Raw genomic sequence first — 23,977 nt, forward strand, 5'->3', positions numbered from 1 at the left:
CCCAGCACTTCCTGCTACAGCAGCATCTCCTTTACTAGCATTTGTTGGCTTGAATGCTATTTGAAAGAATGACGAGGCAATTTGGTTTCTCAGAATTTTGCTGTAGTGTTTCTGATTATAAACTGACTTTTGCCATTTTAATCAGTATAAGAATTAAAGGAATGTTTGGGCTCTAGTCAAAATGTAGCACATGCTACTTTCTCCTTGCTGACCCACCGTGCCTCTGGAAAGAATGTGTAGAGCAGCTGCTGAAGAACTGTGATTTCAGGGACAGACCGGGAATAAAACTAGAACTCAGCCACTGGGTTCCAGCCTGGACACAGAGGCAGCTCTACCCAAAGCTACACATCAAAGCTCTGTGGCCACACCACACTTGGATCTAAGCAGCAGCGAGGAAGCCCCATTAGAACGCAGTGGAGACACTCCGCCATTTGTTTTCCTTACATTCTACATACAAGACGGTGACGGCTTATAGGTCTAAACGTAGAGGAAAGCGGGAGGAAGGAAAGGCCCAGGGTGTGGGGACTTCAACCATTACTTCTTTCTGTCTCTACCAGTGTATCCTGGCCCTGGAGGCACATTCAGGGAATTGGTCTCTCCCAGAGGATGAGCTTGAGAAAGTGATCTCTTGTTGTGTGCAACTCCCAGGATGAGGCTCTGCCTGTGTGGATCTGATGGCTCGCAGCACAGCAAAACTTTTGACAAAAATAACCGTGGGGCGTGACCCTCCCTCTTCCCTTGCTGTCATAATCTGTTGTGCTATGTGTGTTGGACACTTGACAGCACAGGTAGGCACAACGGAACGTCACTGTACATCCTCTCGAGGGTGCCCTGACATTGGCACTGTAGCACACAGGAGGCCCTGGGCCTGGCCACCCAGAACTTCTCCCTAAGATTTATGCAACATTTACAGTCATATGATTGTTGCTGTAAATATTAAATAGAAGGATAACCTTTTATCCCGCACTAGTGCCGGCTCCCGTAGGGCCACATGGCACTTCGGGGTGTCTGTATCTTACCGGCTCCAAGCTGCGTCTAAGTACTCACAGACACCAGCTTCTTTTAACCCAGGCTCGGCTCACTCCACCCACACTTGCCGCTTCTGTCCTGGGTGGTCCATGACCACCCCAGCATGTTGCTTCCACCCACTGTCCTTCACTTCTTGGTAAGAACATGACTCAACAACCAATAACTTATCAAACAGATTTATATGTTAAATTCTCAATCCACAATCACTCTACACAATAAGCTTACAACCATTTGACAAAGATATAAACTGCCCACCTAGATAAAATAAATTGACCCATAGAAATTCTTAGAAACTGACCCATAGAAACCCTTAGAAATAATCATAACAACCTTATCAATCTAGAGATGTATGAAGAGAAACATCTACATCTGCTTCTGTGTTGTGCCCTCCCCCTACCTCCCCACCCCCTACCTCCCCCGCCAACACTCCTTCCCTTCCTCTGCCCAATCACCAGCCCTCACCTTTATTTTACAAGTTAAAATGGGGAGAAGGAGCTGATGAAGTCACCTGAGTACTGAGTAGTGACTAGGCAACTCTTCTTGGGGAAGTGGAATTAGCTTTAAAATACAAACAGCTCCAGAGCAGTCCACAACATATCTTAGTGCAACACTAAAAAACAAAAACCAACTGTCTCGACCTATGGAGGGTGAAATGATTGACAGATACCAGCCAAGGATGACCTCATGACAGATTGACCAGAGACTTCAGGTACTAGGAGCCAGAACTTGTCTTTTTGAAACAAACATAAAGGCAAAACATCCCACAGGGAATACATGGTTAGAACTGAAAAATCTAATAACTAAAGTAGTATATTGTGTGGACTCAGTAACAGAATAAAAGTAACAGGGACCAGTCTATGACGTGAAGACAAATGAACTCCAGTAAACCAGGATGATGGATAGAAAGCAGTTGGGAGAAATTGATCAGAGTCTGAGGCTATGGGACAATACAAAGGATATGCATACCTTGCTGTGTGTGTGGGTTATTCACTTAGTAGCTTGTAGTCTGTGTAATATGATAATATTTTAAGGCCTCCTAATTTTAAATAATTGAAATTGTATGAAATTTTCTTTTTAGCCAGAATGGAATTAAAATGTTTGTCAGTATCCAGATACTTGAAAAATCAAAGTACGTACCTCTACATAATGTAATGGTCAAAGAAGTATCAAAGGAAATTGATGGTTTGGACATTAAAAAATGATGTATTAAAGTTTTTTCAGAGTATATATTACTAAATCCAGCCTCTAGAAAGAGTAAGGAATGCTTCATTGGGAAAGAAGAAAGGTCAGACAGCCCTGAGTTTCCAGCTGTGGAAATTTAAAACCAGAGCAACCATGCAGAAGGAAGGAAATGATAAAATAGAGCAAGAAGCCAGTGAAGTCAGGGACAAAATCAAGGCATTCCCACTGGAGCAGCTCAAACGAGAGAGAAAAGGCAGTCTTTTGTTCAAGAGCTTGACTGATTCCCATAGAGTTTTATTTTAGGAGTTAGGCTCATGACAATTTTCCCCGTCCTGTTTACTAGCCTCAGGAAGACCCCTTCCCTTCCTCAGCATGCCTTCTTCCCTGGTTGAGAGAATGGTCACCTGGAGGTATGGGACAGATTCCCAAATGCTCTGCCAACATTTTGCCTGGGCCTCTCGTGGAAGTGTGGCTGGGACATCAGGATTCTGCCTCCACACGCGTTATCCTGCTGTGATGGAGACTGTTTCCACAGAACCCCAACACTTCAAGTCTATGCTTCCTCATTGTACCCTGTCCCCAGCGAATCCTCAGGGAGTAGGTGAAGCAGTGAGCAGGTGAATGCCCAGGGGAGCCATGGAGACATAGCTGTGATAATTGGCTCACTACCTCATGGTTACCAAAATCAAGTCCCTTCTATAAAATAGTACGGTATCACATATACTGTTTGCATATCTTTCTATATATTTTTCCTCGATGACTCACAATTCATGGATACAGTGGAAATGTTACACAGTTTTTATGCCATAACATTTGGAGAAAATCACAAAAAAATATCTGTATGTGTTCAAGACAGGCAAAGCTAATGTGTGGAAATGTTCCCTCTGTGGACTAGAGAGCCGGAGACTTTCTGAGCAGCACAGCCCAGCAGGATGCGGACACAGTAAGCTGCTAGGCGTGTGGCAAATTCAAGTCTCACCTTGGGGAACTATCTAGACTGAGAGGTTTCAAATAGCAATTGGTTAGATCCAAGGATGTGGGTATGGGGAGCCATATATAATCTTGGATGTGTATGAGTCTCAAGAGCGTAAATCATTAAGTTCTGACTTCAGAGTGTTCTATGAAGCTGCAGAAATTGAATTGGGTTCCGTATTCATGGTATGTATTCCCTGTTCCTTAAATGTGCTCTGAGCTCCTTTGGGCCAGGAGTAGGATTTGGTGGTTGAATAAAGGCAGGTACGGTTTCAGTGATTCTCTCAAAGGCCTGGATGTTGTTGGAAACTTATCAGTGGAGCTATGTTGAGGTGATGGGATCTGTAGTAGGTGGGGCTTAGCACAAGGCAGTTGGGTTATGGGGTACCATCACTAGCAAGGACCAATGTGCATCCTCCAGAGTTAGGTCTCTGAGAGCAGGTAGTGAGGGGAGGCCACCCCATGTCCTTAGCTGACTTTGCATGTGGCCATTTCCCCCTTCTGCCATATTTTGAGGCAGCCAGAGGCCCTCACCAGTACGCCAACTTTTTGCATGCACTTCCAGCCTTCAGCATCGGGAGCCAGGTAAGCCTCTTTTGCTTTATAGAGTCACAACAACACAAACCAGACTACACGGAGAACATGAGCTCTCTGCCTACACAGCGGGAAGAGCACACAGTGGGGCTAACACAGTAGCTCTGGTGATGGTAACAGGTGCAGGTAAAATAGGGGTGCTGAGAGTACCCTTCTGCAGCTATCCCTGAGACACACATAGAGAACTTAGTCATCTCCAAAGGAGCCAGCAAGCTGGGCCACAGAGGGGGCAGTATTAAGTAAGACCTCGGGGACAGGGAGTCAGCTCTAGGCTGAGTGGCATGGAGGTGGGAAGATAGAAGCGAGTTCCTGGAAGAGGGTGGTGTGGCCTCCTCTCAGGGACTAGGGGTACCGAGCTTTACATGTCCCACCTGTGTGTCAGAACAAGAGTAGTGGGAACACGTGAGTGTCTGGGCCTGGCCACAGCAGGATCAAGCTTGGCCTTTGGTAGTTGTCCTTAAGGATGCTTCCTGTGTCTGCATATGACTCTTTCATTTTACAACACCTTCTGTGGCTTCTCATCTTACATTGGTGCGACTGTGTGTTTCTTTCTTCTGTTTGCTGATTTCCAGATCCGGTCATTACTGGAAGACTGGTTATGATGCACAACTGTTTCCATAGTTGCCAAGTCCTGTTTATCAATGTTGTGTGTGTAAAACAACTCAGCCAAGCAAATTAATACAGCCGTCGCCTCATAGTCTCGCCATTCACTACAAGCCAGTGATTTTCACGAGTATAAAACTGAACTCTAGTGACCGTGCCATAGATACACCATTAGCAGGCATTTCTCCCCTATAACAGACACTTTTCACCCTTCCGCCAGAATTTCCCAATCCCCACCCCACTCTTCCAGTCGCTGCTTCTTTGAGTTCAACTTTAAGATTTCACATTTAAGTGACTGTGCAGTTGATTCCACTTTACACAATGCCATACGGGGCTGTCCCTGTTGGACTGAATGACATGATTTTTTACGGCAGATTAGCATCCTATTGTGTGTATGTACAATCCTTTTCTTGTTAATTATGAATTGCTGGACACTTAGATCGATTCCATGTCTTGACTTGTGAGTAGTTCTGCAGTGAATATGGAGGTGCAGATGTCTCTGACTTATTAATTTTATCTCCTTTAGATCTGTGTCCAAGAATGGAATTTCCAAGAATTTCCGTATTGCTCTTTCTAATGGTGGAACTAATTACAGCTCTACCAGTTGTGTGCAGAGCACCCCTTTCTTCCTTGTTAACAGCATTTAGTCTCTTGCCAGTACCCGGGGTACAGTTCAAGGTGGTATCTCACTGTGGCTTGCTTTTGCAGGTCCCTAACTTCATTTTCCTTCTGTTGAGAAATGAAGTTCCTGCCTCCCTGTCCTTGCCTATCTTGTTATGAGACATCCTGTCTATTTTCGCTATCGGGCAACATCAGAGGTTTGGTTTACTCCCGTCCATCTGCTAATTGTTTCCCTTGCTGAGCAGAAGCTTTACTTTGAGCCCTGTTACCCGTTTTTGCTTTTGTTTCCTATGCTTTGGGGAGTTATTAAAAAAAAAAAAAAATCATTGCTGAAACCAACACTACAGAGTTTTTCCTAGTGGTTTTCTAGTTTCAGTTCTTTCACCATTGTTTTTGTTGTTGTTGTTGTGTGTGTGTGGGTGTATAAAACACGTGTTATATATGTACACACACACACACAAAGGTATAAGATAAGAATCTAATTTTACTCCTCGGCATATGGAGACTTAAGTTTTTCCAGCTCCCACTCATGGAAGCCCGTCGCTCCTGTGGTCAGCCCTGTCACCAGCGTAGGGGCGGATGCTGTCTACTGTCACTTTTAAAATTATACCATTTTCAGTTTATTATTGAGCTCTTAGGGCTCAAGCCTGTCATTTCATTTTTAGTTTTCTGATTATTTTCTCATTTATGTGACTTTCAGGATTTCCTCCTGCCTTCCTGGGAGTTAAGCTTTTTTAAAAATTCCATTTTGATTAGTTAATAATTTAGGACATCATTTTATCAGTTTGAAGGGAAGGTAGAAAATTTGCCTTTCTTTACCCTGCCCCAAGAGACATGATTCATATTAGACAGTTCTGTCATTTTTACTTTAGCCATTAGAAATAATTTTAGAAGCAAGAGAACCGAGGCCTATGGTATTTACCCTCACTTAAAAGTTCTCTTTTTAAAATTATGATTATTAGCACATATTAATTATACAAACTCATGGGGCTTTCCCTCTGGTGAGTTCATAGGGAGTGTGTGTGTGTGTGTGTGTGTGTGTGTTTATGTGTGTGTGTCTGTCTGTCTGTATGTATGTATGTATGTATTCATGTGTTGATCCTGTCTGTCTTTCCTTCCCACTTGACATACTTTACCTGCAGTGTTGGTTAGCCTCTCCTACCACTACTTTCTTTTGAGGACCCCCCCCCCGTGTGCTCCTGGAGGGGAGCACAGCTCCAGAGGTTTCTTGGTTGCCCTTCATCCTGGAGTTCTCTCTTCTCCTTAGCTACCCCAAAGCCTACTCTCCTGGACCCCGCAGTTCTTATCTGGCAGCCTTTTCCTTCCCAGCATCTCCATCTCAGCCCTGCCTCGTTCCAGGCCTTGTGAGGTAGGCCGTGGCCTTCCCATCTCTGCTACTCCATGGCCTAGACCCCTGTTCCATCCTTGCCGGTTTATGTCTACCATGCCTGTTCTTTATATCGTTTATTGATTTGGCAGGGGTTTTGTTTCTCTGCCAAGCCAATCAATGTCTTCCCGTTGGGCAGAGCAGATCCCTGGGCTAAAGAGATAGCTCGGCGTGTGAGAGTGCTTGCAGTGCAGGCATGAAGGTCTGAGATTAGAAGCCAGCACCAGCAGACACTGGCTATGAGCCCATGCTCCCTGTAAACCTAGCCCTGGGGGAGGTGGAGAGAGGTACATCTCATGGCTTGCTGGCCACCTGACTAGCTAAAGAACACAAATTCCTGAGACCCTACCTCAAGGAAACAAGGTGGAGAGTGATAGAAAGAACAGCCAGTGTCCTCATTAGGAGTCTGTCAGCACAGTGCATGCACACATATCACACAACACCACACAAAGACTATTCCTAGTTCACGGGAGCATTTTAAGATGGCCTTACAGATGTCAGCTAATATTAATGTCTCTTGTCAGCTTGGGATTGACATCTAAACCTTGTCCTCCATCCACATTGAAATCTTTGTAGGTCTTGGCATAGCAGGTAATTTTCTGTTGAAACCAGAACATTTTTATATTGAGGGCTAAAGGTCTGGACCTTATTGAAGCCTTTTTCAGCTAGTGGGAAGTGAAAGGGTGGAAGACAGTACTTTGAGCAGAAATATGTCCCCCTCTCTGGCTTTGTGAGGCAACATGGTCCCTTACTGTTCTCCACAGCCTGCACTGCTATCCTGAGCCAGGACTCGTTGCCCCTGGGATTAGAGTCTGATCAGAGCAGGAGGTGCCTGAAGCTTAGCCCTGCTTTGAGGAGGGTTCGGCTGGACTAGGAGATGCCACTTCAGGGTGTAGTGTGGCATTACTGCCTCCTACAGATCCGTTGACCCAGAGAGCAGACCTCTGGCTTATCTCTTCCTGTCAGCAGCTCTAGATGGATGCTTTCCCATCTCCAAGTCTGAGAGACTCAGGCAATCTCACCTGTTCTACAGGACAGCTCCTCACTCCCAATCAACAGAGAGCGTTTGTGCCACCCCTCTGTGTGTGCCTCTGTGTGGGTATGCCTGTGTCTGTCTTATCCTCTGATGCAGAAAGGCACTGGCCCAAGTGACTGATCACTCCTGACAGCCTGGAGCCGAAAGCACCAGGGGCAGGCGCTGACCTACTTTCTCCTTCCTGGGCTGGAAACATTTATGTAACAGACAGCCACAGGGCCTTCCTGTACCCATGATGGGTAGGAGATGCCCCAGACTAGCCACGGTGTGATCCGGTTTATGGCCCCTTGCAAATCAACCATGGCAGAAACATGGCTTCCTGTAAGGGGACTTGGCTTGGTTTATCAGTGTCTGCATAGACATGTGCTATTTCCTGTCACTTAGGTCTCCTGAGCCAGATGCTGAGATCCTGCTGAGCTTGAGCTGCTGGTCCAGCAGTCCTTGGGGCCTCTGCAAAGGCTGCACTCAGCAGAACTTTCCATCTGCCTGTGCTTTTTGTACAAAGCAGTGAGCAGCCACACAAGACACCAACTTCCAGAGAGCTGAGGTCCTACATTCCTGATCTGTCTTGTCTTATGCTTGCCAGCTCCAGAGTATCTCCTGAGGATGCACATCTGTGTCTCTTGCTTTTAGAAACCCTACTGAAGCTACCCCTCCCCCCACCCTACCCCCATCCACTTCCTCAGCCTCCACTGCCATCTTCTAGACCTCCATAGTGTATGTGCTGGCCTGGCTAGGTCTGGCCCAGAACTCACCAGGAAGCCCTGGCCACCTGTGTTGGTGCAAAGTCGTCTTTCACTTTCCACAAGCACTCGCCTGTACCTGGAGTCTCTGCCTGCAGATAATAAACTGACGCTTAGCCCCATAAAGCTAAACCATTAGCGGTTGTGCACAGACATTGTGCAGGAAGAACTTCTTAGCTTTGGTTGGAAAACTGCAGCCAGAGACTGAAGTCACATTAGGGAAGGCTGCCAATAACTGGGCATTAAAGGGACGTGGTATAGGAGCCTTTCTAGGTGGACCCTCAAGGCAGCAGGTCATGCTAGCCTATACAGTCTGTTCTCTGCTCTGACAGAAAGTAGACAGAAGAAACACTAGAAAAAAGGAGGCTCACCAGGCTGGGTAACCTAGTACTGGCTTCTCCTAGAGTTTCTTGAGATGGCTGACTTCTAAGAGAGGCATCCTTTATGATGAACTAAGTTGTGTGGGTTTTGCACAGGCTTGTTGTGGTTGGAGATTTACTGCAACAGAGGAAACTGAGTCTAAAGGGCTTAAGTGATCTGCCTAGTGTCACATGGCTAGGACCCAACTCTGCTCCTCTCCTGTGGAGGTGATCGGCATACCAATTCGCCTGGAGGCCAGAACATGGTTCCAAAGGAGAATACCCATGGTCACATCTGTGCCTCCTTGTTTCAGGTGACGCCATCTGGGCCCCATCCATCCTTCCTCACAGTACCCTCAGCACCTTAAGCCACCACCCTGAGCTACATTTTGGAGGGAAGATGGACTCTAAGGTCTCAGAAGGTGGCCTGAACGTGACCCTGACCATCCGCCTACTGATGCATGGAAAGGTGATGTGGGGTGGGGGTGGGGAGAGCAGGGCACCAGGGCTCTGCTCCACACTTCTCGTGCTGTACGGTCTCAGCCCCACAAAGCTGACGCATGTGCTATCAAATTGACACTTTCCTTGGAGCTACCAAGACTGGTTTATGCCTGTACCGTAATACCCTCATGCCTGTCTCCTGATGGCCAGGAGTCACACCTTCCCACCTGGCCCAGCAAGACAGGTGCCCTTAACTTGGTGCCCAGTCCTCTTTTCTTCTACCCTGAGAAATCTAGTCCCCAGCATGTGTGCAGTATTTCCTGTCAGGGCTGGCCACAAGAACAACAGTTCTGGAATTTTCAGCTTCCCAGAAAGTATGTCCCTTTGCAGCCAGATATTCCTTTTCTGTGGTGCAAAGTGTCCTTTCCTTCCTTCTCATAGCACACCCCCACATGGGATTCTCTACAGATCAGTCCCTGGTTCCTATGACGAGAGGCTACACAGGGCCACTCCCTCCTCTTGTTTCCTGAGCCCGAGCCTTGCTTTCCACGTGGATCAACAGCAGCTCTGGCTTTTGGAAGGCTTGCTTATAGTGAGACAAGCCGGTCAGACTTTGAAGGGGGTTATTTTTCCATACCCCAATCAGTAGACCATGGTGGAAGCTTCCTGGGGCTGTCCTGTGGACTGACACAGGCTGGGGCCACTGATACAGGTGATCATATGCTACAGGCATTGGCGTCCAAATGCAGAACGATGGTAGCCGTGCCAGGGGCTTTTCCAAATGTCCTACCTCATGATTCAAGGTGGCAGTGCTGTGTTCTTACACAGGGGGCACTATTTCCTATCCATCTGTGGCCGGGTCTCCTTCAGGCCTTAAGTGCAGGGGTGACTCTCTCATTTATCTAGAAAGCATCTGACTGACTGTCAACTCCCAGGCAGTTGGTTGATTGAGCTCAACTCCATCTCTGATGACCCCGGACAGCTAGGCATAGAGGAGCTGGACAGCCCAACGTAGACATGTCTTCGAGACGAGAGTTTAGCTCTCCCGTGGGGCAGGTGTCTGACTCGGTGCTCTGGTTCCATCCCCCACACTGTAAAAGCTTTCATTCTCCCTCATGCCAGATACACTGTTTCTTGAAGCATCGGCCCCAGAGTGCCTTGTGACATCATCTTTCTATGATTTTTTTTCCCCTACAGGAAGTTGGAAGCATCATCGGGAAGGTAATTATTGAGTGAACTGTGCCTTTCTCCGTTCCCTATAAGCTGACAGACAAAGACAGCAGTAGCCCCTGGTGTAGACTAGACCCAGCAGTTACACAGGCCCTGAAAGGCACTGTCCTAGAGGAAGTCAGAATCCCAGGGAGCTCTGCCCTGGCAACCCTGTTCAAGCTCCTTCCTTGCTTAACCCACTGTACTGTGAGTCTCGTTTGTTCTGGATGAACCGCACACATTCTTCCTCGGCCTGGCAGGGCCCAGATGGTCACTTTGAGGCTTCCTCTTACCACCTCTGAGTCTCAGACCTGAGAAGCATTTCAGTCCTTGTACTATTCTTTATACAATGAAAGCAAAAGATGTTTCTAGGAGTAGAGGAGTGCAGGTGGATCAAAAGCCCACATGTGAAAGAGGAGAGGCTGCCTTCCCAGCATGCTGTATTTTGGTTATCTTGTAACCCTGCACCTGTACAGTAGGGGAGCTTCTAACCACCCAATGTCCCAATTCCTTCTTAACCTTTCTTTGGGAAGGTCTTCTCAGGGATCACCATTCATGAGACATACCTGGTTCAAACACCCTAACTCCAGCCAGGCCTCACACCTGCTACTGTATCTGTAGCGTTGTCATAACAACGGGCCTGAGTTTGATCAAAGCTCACCCACAGCTCCACCACTCGGTAACTGTGCCTCCCTTCCCGTGCCTCAGTTTCTTCATCTGCAATGTCCCTGGATAGTGTGGCCTAATGAGTAGAGAGACCAGCTAACTCACCGGGGCAGGCAGGGACAGGGAGCTGACCAGAGGCAGGCACCACCTCATCATCCTCACTGGGGAGCGGCTGGCAGCAGCCAGGGCCAGGCTTTGTCAGGCACAGGGACGCTCTGTGCACCTGGCAGTGACAGACTTCCTTATGTGTCTCCATTCCAGAAAGGAGAAACAGTAAAGAAGATGCGTGAGGAGGTGAGTGAGCTCTGCCCTAAATGTTCCCCTATCTCCAGGCCAGCTTGGCAGACCCCGGGGGTGGTACGTGTGGTTCTCATGGACCTGCTCTTGGATCAGAGATGCGAGGCAAGGAGGGGCAACCCTCTCTGGCATGCTGCACATGCAGCATTCAGCTTGTAGAGGGCATAAGCTCTCCTGGGGACCACTGGGACTCACACTAATTAATTCTAGCCAGGTGGTGATGGTAGATCCCAGTACTCAGGAGGCAGAGGCAGGCAGACCTCTGAATTCGAGGCCAGCCTGGTCTACAGAGTGAGTTCTGGGACAGCCAGCGCTACACAGATAAAGCTTGTGTTATAACAACCAAAACCTACTCTGGCAGGGCAGGATGGCGCATGCCTGTAACCCCAGCACCAAGGAGACAGAGATAGGCCAAAGAACAGAAATTCAGGGCTGTTCTCCACTACACAGGGAGTTTAAGGCCAGTTTGGTTATATGAGACCTTATCTTAGAAAACAAGAACAAAACCTTAGAATTTTCAATTTGATGGGGATTTCTGGCAAGGATTTCACTGTTTAGAATGAGATTTATTTTTTTTTAGCATGCCTCAGCCCTAGTGCTCGTGCCTAAGGTTGTCTGCAAGCCTGGAGAAGCCAGGCCTGCACAGGACAGCTTTCATCTTCTGCCAGCTACCTTTCCTCTCCTCTCACCTTAGAGTGGTGCCAGGATCAACATCTCAGAGGGAAACTGCCCAGAGAGAATCGTCACCATCACGGGCCCGACTGATGCCATCTTCAAGGCCTTTGCTATGATCGCATACAAGTTTGAGGAGGTAAGGCACAGGTTGGCACCTGCGTGTGGCCCAGGCCCAGCTGCCTGCCCAGCCCATTCATCCTCCCGCCTCCCAACATGGCTGCTGTTGTGTCTCTTAGCCTGTCCTCACACCTTCAGGGCCTAGCTGGTACAACTGTGTCCTCTGCTACACTCGCTGCAGTGCAGCTGCACTGACCCCCCCCCCCCCCACTTCCACCACCAGAGAGAGTCTTAGCTGGAGACAGAAGTGCATTTTCATGTTGGGACACATCCACATCCACATAAATGTGTAATACTTCTGTGTGCTCTCTGTGGGCTACTCTTCTGTTTTTACTATTTCCATTAATGTTTATTCATACATGGTGATCACCAAGATGGCATATTTTTTCTGTCATCAATAAGGGTAGTTAAGTCATCCAATCACAAGGTCGGGTTTATGAGTAGGAGCAAAGTTTCCCCTCTAAATTAGAACGGGAAGGCTGAATATCTGGAGCTCGCTATACAGCAAGGGCTCAGCCTTGGTCTTTTATTACTGAGAGATCGTGTAATAGACAGAGAGAAGTTTTAGGGATGACTGACTCCCTGGCAGTCAGTTTCCTACAGGAGTCCAGAGAGGAAGACTTTGCTTCCTCTAGTGGTCCCTGACTTGGGACTGGGAGCAAGCCTTAGGGAAACTATGGATACGCAAGCTTTGATCATCCTGGATTGAAGCCACAGAGACTGCTACAGAGGTATGGGGCATTGCCATGGCACCCAGGACTCGGCCAGCACGAGTCTGCATGCTGAATCCTCATGTGCCCTTGCAAAAGGCTCGCCAATGAGGAAAGGCGTAAGAGCAGATGTTCCTTATGCAGGGCTCAGCTGCCTTGGTGTTGCAAGACCACCCTTGACCTTTTTGTTTCAGTGTCATGACTCTCATGTGCTGAGTGCATGATTGCATAGAACATGTAGGGTACTTGTAGGAAGCATGTGGCCACTGTGACAAAAGAGGAAGCCGTTCAAAGTCCCAGAAAGGTGCTTTGAGTCCAAGGGCTCTAAAGTTCAATGTAGGCCAAGAGAACCATCTAGGGACTGTGAAGTTCACCATTAGGGACCTGATAGGCCTCTCCTTGAGATGATGTTTACTTGCCCTTTGAATCCCAACATGGCAGGAAGTAGTCACAGCAGTACAGACCTAGTGTTCAGATGCAATTAGTAACTTCTGCTGAAAGCAGTTAGGGCTCAAGCAGTCTTTTCTCTGGGAAAACCAATTCAATGATACTCTGCCATGGTGGTTCTCTGAGCAGTGGGCTAGTGACTTTCAGGAGAATGCGGAGTGATTCGGCTGCCTTGTTTTGAAGCACCTCACATGCGGGTTTGAAGAGCTAAGGGTCCATATCCAGGAGAGTCTTGGGTCTTTTCTACACTGCCTGAGACAAATGGGACCAGGTTTGTCCTGACCCTGGAGGCAGTGAATGTCTCTGGCAGAGGCTCCTGGAAGCCAGAAAAGAGTTGTTGCTCAGCAGGGATCTGGGTGAGGCTCTGTCATCAGGTCAGGATTTGGATCTGCAGTCTCTGCTGCTGCTATGTGAAACTTACAAGTACCTGGTGGATAGCTGTAATGATTGCTTTCCTAGGAGGCAGGTAAGCTAGCCAAGGCATTGGGGACCATGTAGGGCCAGGTGTCTGTGTCACTGATTGGAACGCCCCTGCTGAGCTCTGGGTCTCAGTGGATGGAACCAGACTCACCAATGTCATCCTAAACTCTAGAAATAAGCGGTACTCTGGGAGGACAGTTATGGCTTCTGTCTGGGGTTATCTAAGAATGGAATTAGAATAAATATCTTCTCTTCCTGTTTTCATAAATTAAGGAGAGACAAGGAAAGAAGGTGTGTTCTGAGTAGATGACAAGCAAGGGCCATTTAAATGAGAGGAGTGAGAGACACACCACTCAACTTCCGGTCAGTGTCAGGGACCTGTGAGCTGCCCACTTACAAAGTGAAACGCTTCATTTTGCCTCACAGTTCTAGAGTTTGTAGCCTGTGGTGAGGCAGGAGTGCTGCTTTGAGGCTTCTGGTGGGAGCCGGCCATATGTTATGGCATAGAAGAAATCACTCACCTCATGGCCAGGACAAGAAAATAAGAAAGAGGCCAGGCTCCACCAGGACCCATCTCCACAAGGCTCATCTTACATTTCTACTACTTCCCAGTAGTGTCACCTGAGGACTAGGCCTTTATCACATGGGCATTTGGAAGATATCACCAATGAAGTTTTACCCTTAGTCCTAAAGGCTTCAATTTATCACCTTACAATACAAGATGCATTCAGTCCAAACTCCCAGAGCCCTGAAAGTCCTAACTATTGTAACATCTGTCAGAAGCCTAAGTCTCAGAGAGGAGAGAGGCAAAGCTCTGTGAATCCTTACCAAACAGGTTATATACTCAAGATACAATGTAGACATTCCCATTCCAACCATTCCAACCGCTGCTCTGGAAGGCAGGGTACCTGGAGGGCTGATCAGGAACTGGGCTCTGGGCACAGTTGGGATCACTTAATTATAGGCATCCCTTCTTCCTAGGGCAGGGGCAGGATCCCAGCAAGCCATTGGGATCCTCTGGTAGAAAGGTGCTACACTGGTGCTACTGGGCACATTCAACCCAGTGGGCGCTGCCAATGGATGAGTCCCTCCTGGCCTCTGCAAGTGGCTGCTGCTTCAACTGCCGGGCAGTAATTGCAGGCACTTGGCTCTGAGAAACCAGCACCTGAGGCTCAGGAACCAGACACTTGTTCCTAATAGGGCTGTTTGGGCTTAAGCATCAAAGAGTATTGTGTCTGTGTGGGGGGTTGTGGAGGGTTCAGCTTGTCTGTGGGTCAGGTTCACCTGTTACTCACTCGAACTTAAGTTACCAGGTTGCTGAGCAGCAGACATGGTGTCAGCGACACTGGGCTCCCATGGTGCCCACAGGATCAAGGACAGTGCTTTCCCAGCCCAAAGGCAAAGCTGAAGGCCGGCATTTGTTCAGTGGTCAAACTGTGCCCATTGCCAGGCTTGCCACAGCCACCATACTCTGCAGTCCGCTGCTTTGTGTTAGCCTGCGCTAGTAAAACTGGTCTTTACTGGGGACCTGATGTTCCCACACCAGGGGAGGCAACCTAGGAGATTCCCCACTGAATCTTCGAGGAAGCCTGAGCCGCCTGCTTAAGAATGGAAGGAGCGTTTGGCCAATCAAGGTCTCAAAGGTTTGTATTTAGGATTAATCCCCACCTGGCCACTGACAATAATAGAATATTGCGCCCCCTTCTGACCAAGTTATAAATAGTTTCTTGGGGCTTGTGATCACAAAAGGTCTGGGACAGCTACTCAGACAGCCCTGGCTAGGGCTGCTTCAGGAGCCAGGGCACTCAGTCAGCTGTAGGCTCTTGCAGTATTTGTCTCAAGGTTCCCATGTGTGTTCAGATGGCTGGTGCAGGTATAAGGGAAGCCAGCTGTCTGGCTAATAGTCCTTTCTACCCAAAGCAACTTATAGCAAGAGAACATTCAATAGCTTTTAATTGGGGAACCCAAATTTTATATCCCTAGTGATAGGCATTAGAAAGAATGCTTACAATAAAGTTGGAGAACTTATCATTAATACTATTAGTAACTAAAAAAAAGTTTAGAAAGCACTTTAAAACCTGTCCGGTTTCCAGGGATATGGGTTCACATCCTGGTTATGGGGAAGTGCCTGGGAAGCAGCCTCAGCCTATGGTGGTAAACCGGGCAGCCTGAGTCCCATCGTAGTATTTACTGTCTATCTCGGCCTGTGGCAGGACAGAGCATGGCATCAGACAGACCTGCTGCAGGAAAAGGTTCATCTCTTCTTTCTCATGTGGACACAACTTCATAGTGTCTAAGTCCCCTCCTAGTTTAGGCTTAGAGCATCCTGGAGAGGCAAGGCTCTCAAAGCCTCTGCTCTGGAGAACGGTTGAGACAAAGTTGCACTTACACATCTGAGCCTATAATGACAGGGCCATGCTAATTGTTACATTTAATCCAGACATCTTTCAATTAACTCTCTGTGGCCACTGTGTCACCCTTTGCTGTACTTTTGAACATGTTCCATCTCTTGGGAAAAAATTGCAGATTTTCCAATCCAACTCTTTGAGCTTCTCTTGTCTTTCTTCTGTACTAGAAAATTGAGCCACGGTCCTGAGCAAGCCTGGAAAACACTCTAAGTTAACTTAGTCTGCTCTCTCTCTCTCTCTCCCTCTCTCCCTCCTCTCTCTCCCTCTCTCTCCTCTCTTCCCTCCTCTTCCCCCTCCTCCCCTCCCCCTCTCACTCAGGCTGTGTTCTTTAAATTTCATGCCCTTTAGTCTCCACCCAGTGAGCCCCCATTTCTCCTGCAGCCTCATCAGGGCCCCGTCCTGTCCACAATGACACTTTACCAGAATCAAGTCCAAGCTCCACCTGACTCATTCCACGCCGTTTCTAGATTGACTCTCCAAATTCCTCTTCTCTAAAGCCTTATTGCACTCTTGACGGTAGTCTAGCAACATCCCCACTCCTCAAAACCAATGGTCACTGGTCAGTTTTCCATTAACAACTGCCTAAGACACATCTGCTCCTAAAGAAAAGGCTTATTTTGGCTCATAGTTCTATAGGGTTCACATCACAATTAAGTATAGTTGTGGCTTTGTTGTTTTTAGGACTCAGGTTGTTGGGGTTTCATCATATCATGGCAGGAACATGTGATCTATGCAAACCAGGTACCCCATAACCAAGATGCAGATGAAAGGAAGAAGGACGAGGCTGAACCCCTATACTCCACTTCACAGACACCCGCCCCCTGATGGTGTCAAGGTCTCCCACAAAGCTCCACCTCTTAAAGCTCCTATGTTAGAGTTACCTTTCTTGCTGCTGTGGTAAAATACCCAGTGAAGAGCAACTAAAGCGAGGGAGGGTTTATCTTGGCTTAGAGGCAACGAGTACCATTCATCACAGGGGAGGCATGGCAGCAGGACTCCGTCTGTAGTCGGAGATGAATGCTGCTGCTACGTTCACGTTCTCCTTTTCATTCATGCTGTGGGGATGCTCACATTCAGACTGTGCTGTGGGGATGCTCACATTCAGACTGTGCTGTGGGGTGTCTCCTTCTAGAATCTATCTTCTCACCTCGGTTAAGCTGTCTAAACACCTCACAGACACGCCCAGAGACTGGTCTCCTGGGTGATTCTAGATCCTGTCAAGCTGACAGACAAAACGAACCATCCCATCTCCCCAAAGTAACACAGGCTGGAAAGCCAAGCCTTTAACACACACATGCATCTTTGGAGGTCATCGGGTGGAAGCTATAACAATGAATTCGATGAGGATGTCGAAATGATATCTCAGAAAGAGATGGTCCATCCCTCATAGTTACTAGTTCCCTGTGGTTGTCTGAAATTAGCTCTCTGCTGCTGGTTCCAGAGGACCCATGAGATTAGTGGAGTGACTTTTCTTTGCACTGTTAAACAGGAAGCCAAGGTTTATGCATCAGCTCCCCAGAGTTTTGCCACTGTACTTTGTGTTAATGCAGTTGGTGCCCTTTTTCTTAAGGAGACAGTGCCTCCTGGTGGAAGGTTATGGGGAAGTGCCTGGGAAGCAGCCTCAGCCTATGGTGGTAAACCGGGCAACCTGAGTCCCATCGTAGTATTTACTGTCTATCTTGGCCTGTGGCAGGACAGACCATAGCATCAGACAGACCTGCTGCAGGAAAAAGTATCTGCAGGTGGTGGGCAGTATGGCCATAACATTGATTTATTTGTCTTTGACTTAAGGATCTCAAGGTATCCTGGGAACTTTATGTTTTATTCCAGGGATTAAACTGAGAGCCTCAGACATTCTAAGTACACGCTGTCACTGACCTACACCCCAAGCCCTTAGTGATTTTAACTGCTACCGATCCTCCCTGCTTCCAAGAACACTGTGGTAATAAGGCAGTGTTAATAATGGGCACAGGCTCCTGTAAAGCATGTACCCCCACATTTGGTATAGAAGTTGATGTGCCCCCAAATAAAACCAAGCCATTTTAGCAGCTTTAAAGGGCTATAGTTTTCTGAAAAGAGATGCTTTGTTACTCCTAAAACACACAGTATAGTTGTTCAGACACCCTCCATCAGAGAGACAGGAAACCATCATGGGGAGTGGTTCCCAGGGCCTGAGCCAAGCTTGCCTTCTCAATTCTCCCACCTTGTTTTGCTAAGAAGGTGACAAGTGGCCTGAAAATGTCCTGCCTGTCTCTTACAGTCTCTCTTTAATGTTTTCAAAACAGTAGCTTGTTGTCTCCAGTCAATGGCGACATAGCATATGACAGTCACAGGAAAGCCACCACAGGGGTAAAAGGTCTTGCCCCAAGTCCACCAGAGATGGCACCCAGGCTGGGTGTGAACAGGAGAGCTCAATGCCGAGTGGTTAGGTCCAGATGCAGAGTGAGCAGTAGGCACAGAGGCCTCCGGGTCCTCTGCCTGGATAGGGTCAGGCAAGGGAAATGGAGAGCCATGAACAAGCTGCCCAAATGGAGCAGCTGAAGCAGATGGAGGCTGTGTGTGCAGAGCTGATGGGGCTACGTGACTACCCAGGAAAAGTAAGGGTTCTTTAGTTTCTGGATAGTTGGATTAGAAACAGAGCTAGACGTGGGAAAGGCATAAGGTCAATTCTGGCCATTTAGCCTGACACTCTGAGGACCCAGGTGTAGCTTTCCAGGACGGTGGTCTGTACTGATATCAGCTTCTTTCCCCCAAATTGGACTGCTTCTTCTATCTATGATCAGGCTTCATGGTGCAGAGGCTCTTCTGCGTTTCCATGGAAACAGGGCCTTGAACTCTCAGCAGGTCCATCTGAGCTCCTTGAGAGTGTTCTTTCTTCTACCTGCTCTACACGTAGCCCAGGCAAGTCTGCCTCACACATCTGTCTGTCTGTCCTCATACCTAATAGGTTTTCATAATGAGGTCAGACATGATCTTGTATCTTTTTAACTTGTACCCTGTCCTGAGTCCACTGTGATTCTCTGACCACCCAGCCTTGTGGATCCATGTGCATAGTTGGTGCATGTGGCCATCTGGCCCATGTCCCCTGTTCCTTCTAAGCTCTGAAGGTTCCATGATTGCTGGGTTCACTTTCTGAGTCTTCCCGGTGTGGGAGAGGGCTCCTTGCGTTCTCCCCAGTGTACAGTGAAGCAGGTGCGAGGCACATACATGTCCTCACAGTGTTCCTAAGCCACACAGCTTTGCTTACTAGTGGGAGTCCAACACACCTGTTTTCTCCCCCCCCCCCCAGGACATCATTAATTCCATGAGCAACAGCCCTGCTACCAGCAAGCCCCCAGTGACACTGCGACTAGTGGTCCCTGCCAGCCAGTGTGGGTCCCTGATCGGCAAAGGTGGCTCCAAGATCAAGGAGATCCGGGAGGTACTGGCCATCCTATCGCATGTCTCCCACACAGTCTGTAAGTGCACGAGCTGATGCCGCAGCCCCTGGCGGCTCAAAGCTGGTGTCCAAACGTAACAGGATCCGATTTGCCAGTGAGAAGTGGGGTGTGGGAAACGTTGCCACACTGACATGTATACATGGTGGCCTGTGCCGGGAGTGGCCCTCCACAAGAACAAGGGTGGGGTGGAAGTCCTCGGACAGGCAGATTTTAGCACCCACATTCTGTGGCTCTAGGCAGGCTCTGGACATGCGCTGGGCCTGAAAGCTGTCACTTTGTCCTTCAGGGCTCCCTGGGATGATTTTAATGGAGTCTGAATGTGATGTGAGTTGGACATTGAAAATATGTTACTTCCGGGAAGGCTAAGTTCTTCCCTTAGCCAGGAGAGCAGCCACCCCTTGATCCCTTTCTGCCCTCTTCTGTGACTTAGAAGGTGCTAATGAGCCTGACCCTGAGCCGTGCTTGGTTCACTCTGTGACCCCTGATATTGTCACTAAATGTGTGGGTCAGTTGTCCTGAGGATTCAAGCTGTCACTTGAGGTATGTGATGACCAGACATCAAGAGCAGGCAGGTCCCAGGCTCAGGCTTCCTGGCCACCCTATAACCTACTTCCATGGAGGAAGAATTCTTGGTTCCTACTTCCCTGTAGACTCTCCTCTACAGCACTGGTTCTCAACGTATGGGTTGTAACCCCTCTGGGGTTAAACGGCTCTTGCACAGGGGTCATGTAAGACTACTGGAAAATTCTAATAGCTATGGCTCATACCAGTAGCAAAATCCCAGTTATGAAGTAACAAAAATAATTAAGATTGGGGATCACCCCGACATGAGGAACTGTATTAAAGGGTCGCAGCATTAGGGACGTGAGAACCGCTGCTCTACAGAGTCAGGGCCGCCTGGTCAGTACACTTGCTGAGGTGAGTCAGTGCCATGCATTCCACGAAGTCATAGCTTCCTCAGAGGATATGCATAGACAGAGTTGAGGGCTAGTGACTTTTAGTTAAGGTGAGGGAGGGCACCGTGGCCAGTTAAGGCCCCGATTCTTTCGAAGGGTTTTCATAGTGCAGACACCCAGAGTGTGTCCCCGGAAGTTGGGGGTACTGCTCCTCTTTTCATGTCGCTGCCCCCCTCCCAGTCTGCGGACCTTCCAACAGCCCTTCTCTGCAGTCCACAGGTGCTCAGGTCCAGGTGGCAGGTGACATGCTGCCCAACTCCACAGAGCGGGCAGTGACTATCTCAGGGACCCCGGACGCCATCATCCAGTGTGTGAAACAGATCTGTGTGGTCATGCTGGAGGTACAGTATGAACATGACGGGCCAACACGCCCAGCGTCACCTGCTGCCTCGCTCAGGGCTGGGCACATTCTTTGTGACGCGCTAGCCTTGTCACTAAGGCACCTAAGAAACTGGGTAGTCACTTAGGATGTGTGGGGATCAGACATCAAGGAGAAGCAAACACCAGGCTTGGACTTCCTGGCCTCCAGCATGAGCCAGGTGGGCTGGAGGGACACCCTTGGACGTGTCCCCCAGTGCTAGCCCGTGGCCATCGTCTTGTCTGGATGTGAGTGGTGGGGGCAGGGGTGGGCACATCATGATGTTTCAGCCTTGGAAGTGGTAACTGCTCTGACTAAGAGGACGTCTCCTGCCTGACGTCACCCAGCCTATAGGTCTGCAGAATTCAAGGGCACTACTACCCTGGGTAGTACTGGGTAGGACTCAGGACAGACCCAGGGAAATAAAATGTGGAAAGAGAGGTGTGGGAACAAAGGGGTAACAGAAGAAGGAAGGAGCCACCTGACAGGAGCAGCCTCCTGAAGTTCTGGTCAAGGATAGAGAGAATTCACAGAGGCTTCTACACTAATGCTCTTCCCTCAAGCAATGTCCCTGAGCCTTCCCAAGCAAGGCCTTTCACCGTCTGGAGACCACTGAGCTCTGCCAGTCTGAGGCCACTGCCACAGTTCCATGGAACTGACATCACTAAGCAGCTGCTGTGTCATCCACTCTGAGACATTAGTCAGACCTCACAGTTAACTCTTTCCTACATAGTTAAAGATGTTTTTCAAAATGTTATTCTCATATGAATTCCCTACTGGTCAGAGTGATGGGAGGGTCCAGGAGCCCGGAGGTCAAGGGGCATCACTAAAGATGACAGTTCCTGTACTGCCGTCTGCCCCTAAACAGTGAGAGACGCACGGACCGCTCAGTGGCACCCTTGGAGTGGTGGTGGCAATTCTGCAGTGGACATGAGGGGCCAACGGCCGTCTTCTCAGGACAGAATATGTGTTGTCATCAGATGCCCGTGAAGAGCCTCCCCTCTACCTGAAGGGCAGCGAGGAAAGGGCAAGAGACGGCTCCAAGACCCTGTCTGTCAATCAGGGGCCTTTCAAGCTTAAGGGGTGTACCCTTGGTACCTCCACAGTCACGGAAAGTACTGTGCCCAACAGATGTACTTGAGTGAGGCCTGCGAAGAAAACAAGGGTTGTCATTATAGGCCTCCTGCCCTGGTGCCTCACACTCCCCTGAGGAAAAGCCTCCGGGTCTTGCTTACCCCAGGAAGGTTGATGGTGTAAGCCCAGAAGGTCATTTTTCTACAGGTGGGTAAAAATGAAACTGGACCTTTTGAATGGGCACAGGGAATCCCCGTGTAGGGAGGGAAGCAGCCTGGAGCACAGGTGACAGGCCCTGGGATCTGGAGTACTTGGCCCGAACAATGTGGCAGCTACTGTAGGTCCCGGACACACTGGAGCTCTGGCACGATCTTGTACCACAGGCCTAGGGTCTGTCTAGGATGCCTCAGCAGGCGGGGTTTGCACAGAGTCTCAGAGGCAGGGCCCAGCAAGGCGGAATGTGAACATTCCCAGGGGCCAGCACCAACAGTCCTTCGCCCGTGACTGTCAGCTCCAGAGTAGGGAATGTTCCAAGGTCACACTCTCAGCAGGCTCCAGTAGGCAGACACGCCCTGTGCTATAGTTACTTGTTGGAACAAAATACCTGACACAACAGCTTTTAAAGTTAAAGGATGGTTTATTTTGGCTTATACTGTGGGGGTGGGGTCAGAAAAGGCATGGTGGTGGATCAGAGGGCACGGGACATGCTGGATCTGCAGTCAAGAGGGAGGTTAATGAATAATAATGCACAGCCCACTTTCCCTTTGTGCTCAGTGCAGGACTCCAGTCCACAGAATGGTGTCTCTCCAGGCATGCTCAGATGCTAACCTAACCTAGACAGCTGCCACAGGCATGCCCGGAGGCTTATCTCCCGGGTTTCTCTGTCAAGTTGAGAATATTAGCCATCAGTCTGTCACATAGCCAAGAGCTCCAGCCTCTTCTGCCTTGGTAGCATCAGCTTGTGATATTGCCTGGAGCCTGGGGGAGGTCGAACACCTCTGACCAACTCAGAAGGTGGGACTTGTTGGCACCTGCGAACAGCGTTCATCTGAAAGAAGCCTACACTCTGGTCCCAAGAGTAATCAAGAAAAACTGCAGCAGACTTGTCCTTGTGGACTCTCTTTTCGCCTCTACAAGCTACCCAAGTTTTCCCGGTGAAATGGATTGATTATTAGCCATTTTAGCAGCCGCTACTATAGGCCAAGCAGAACCTGGGTTGCTAGACATCAGTTCCCAGTGTTGAGTTGTGCTCAGCGATGGCTTTTCCCGGGGACTGGACCAAGGATGCCAGCTGCTGCTCCGTGCAGTCCCCGCCATATTGACCATCGGATCTCCATACTGCAGGAGGAAAGGGTTGCAGCAGTGGCAAACTAGTGAGCAGGCAGTCCACCTACCTTGGCACTCCCGTGGAACCCCACTCCTGCCAGCTCCTGCTCGGCTGGCCTCGGGGTCTGTTGACGATACGTACCGAACAGTGCAAACTTGGAAGAAAGATGGCCACCCCAATGAAGAAGGCAGTGAAGATGTAGACTTTAGCTTGCCTCTGCACTGAGGATAGACTCATCTCCTTTTGATGGCCCCGCTCCTCACCATTGTGACCCATGGAGCCTTTGCTGTCCACATCAGGAGGGCTGGAGGGTGGGGTCCCATAGAGGGGTGGTGTGGGAAGGCAGACCAAGGCCAACAGCAAAGCTGTTCTAACCACTCTCTCCCTCTCCTGTCCCTTTTCCTAGTCCCCACCGAAAGGTGCCACCATTCCCTACCGCCCAAAGCCCGCCTCCACCCCTGTCATTTTTGCAGGTGGTCAGGTAAGAGCCGACCCGCTCGCGGCCTCCACTGCCAACCTCAGCCTCTTACTGCAGCACCCGCCGCTGCCCGTTAGTGCACTCAGGTTTTCTCGCCTTCTCACGTGCACGTCTCCCACCCTGCGATGGACACAGAGCTCTCTGGCTCACACCAGGCGGTGGGGTGGGGGATGGGAGGCGGACTGTAGCTCACAGAGCCACATCCCTTGAACACGTTTTCCAGTGAGATCCATCCCTGTACGAAACAGAAGAGACCTGCAGACCCATGCAGATGTAGGCGCTGCCTCCTCCGGATGTTGCTAGGCAGCTTAGGTAGTTAGTGGGCAGAACCATTGAGTGACTATGGCTTTGGATCCTCTGGAGCTCTGGGAACCAGGGTCCCATTTTTCCCTGAAGCACATCTCAGACCTTACCTAATCCTCGGGGAG

The 23,977-nt window shown here is 49.2% G+C and overlaps 1 protein-coding gene across 6 annotated transcripts in view; it reads left to right on the forward strand.

Annotated features, from left to right (window-relative positions):
• The window catches only part of PCBP3 (poly(rC) binding protein 3), a 181,751-nt gene that overhangs the window by 136,684 nt on the left and 21,090 nt on the right, over positions 1–23,977 (forward strand). For 5 of the 6 annotated variants that reach the window (XM_080937603.1, XM_080937607.1, XM_080937604.1 and 2 more), the window contains exons 4-10: positions 8,841–8,995; positions 10,165–10,188; positions 11,104–11,136; positions 11,834–11,950; positions 19,206–19,337; positions 20,525–20,653; positions 23,478–23,552. In XM_080937603.1, coding sequence (XP_080793729.1) covers positions 8,841–8,995; positions 10,165–10,188; positions 11,104–11,136; positions 11,834–11,950; positions 19,206–19,337; positions 20,525–20,653; positions 23,478–23,552 — 665 coding nt within the window. The remainder of the gene's footprint in view (positions 1–8,840; positions 8,996–10,164; positions 10,189–11,103; positions 11,137–11,833; positions 11,951–19,205; positions 19,338–20,524; positions 20,654–23,477; positions 23,553–23,977) is intronic. The other variant, XM_080937605.1, reaches the window with a different exon arrangement.

This window comes from Micromys minutus (assembly GCF_963924665.1).
Source record: "Micromys minutus genome assembly, chromosome: 25".
Lineage (NCBI taxonomy): Eukaryota > Metazoa > Chordata > Mammalia > Rodentia > Muridae > Micromys > Micromys minutus.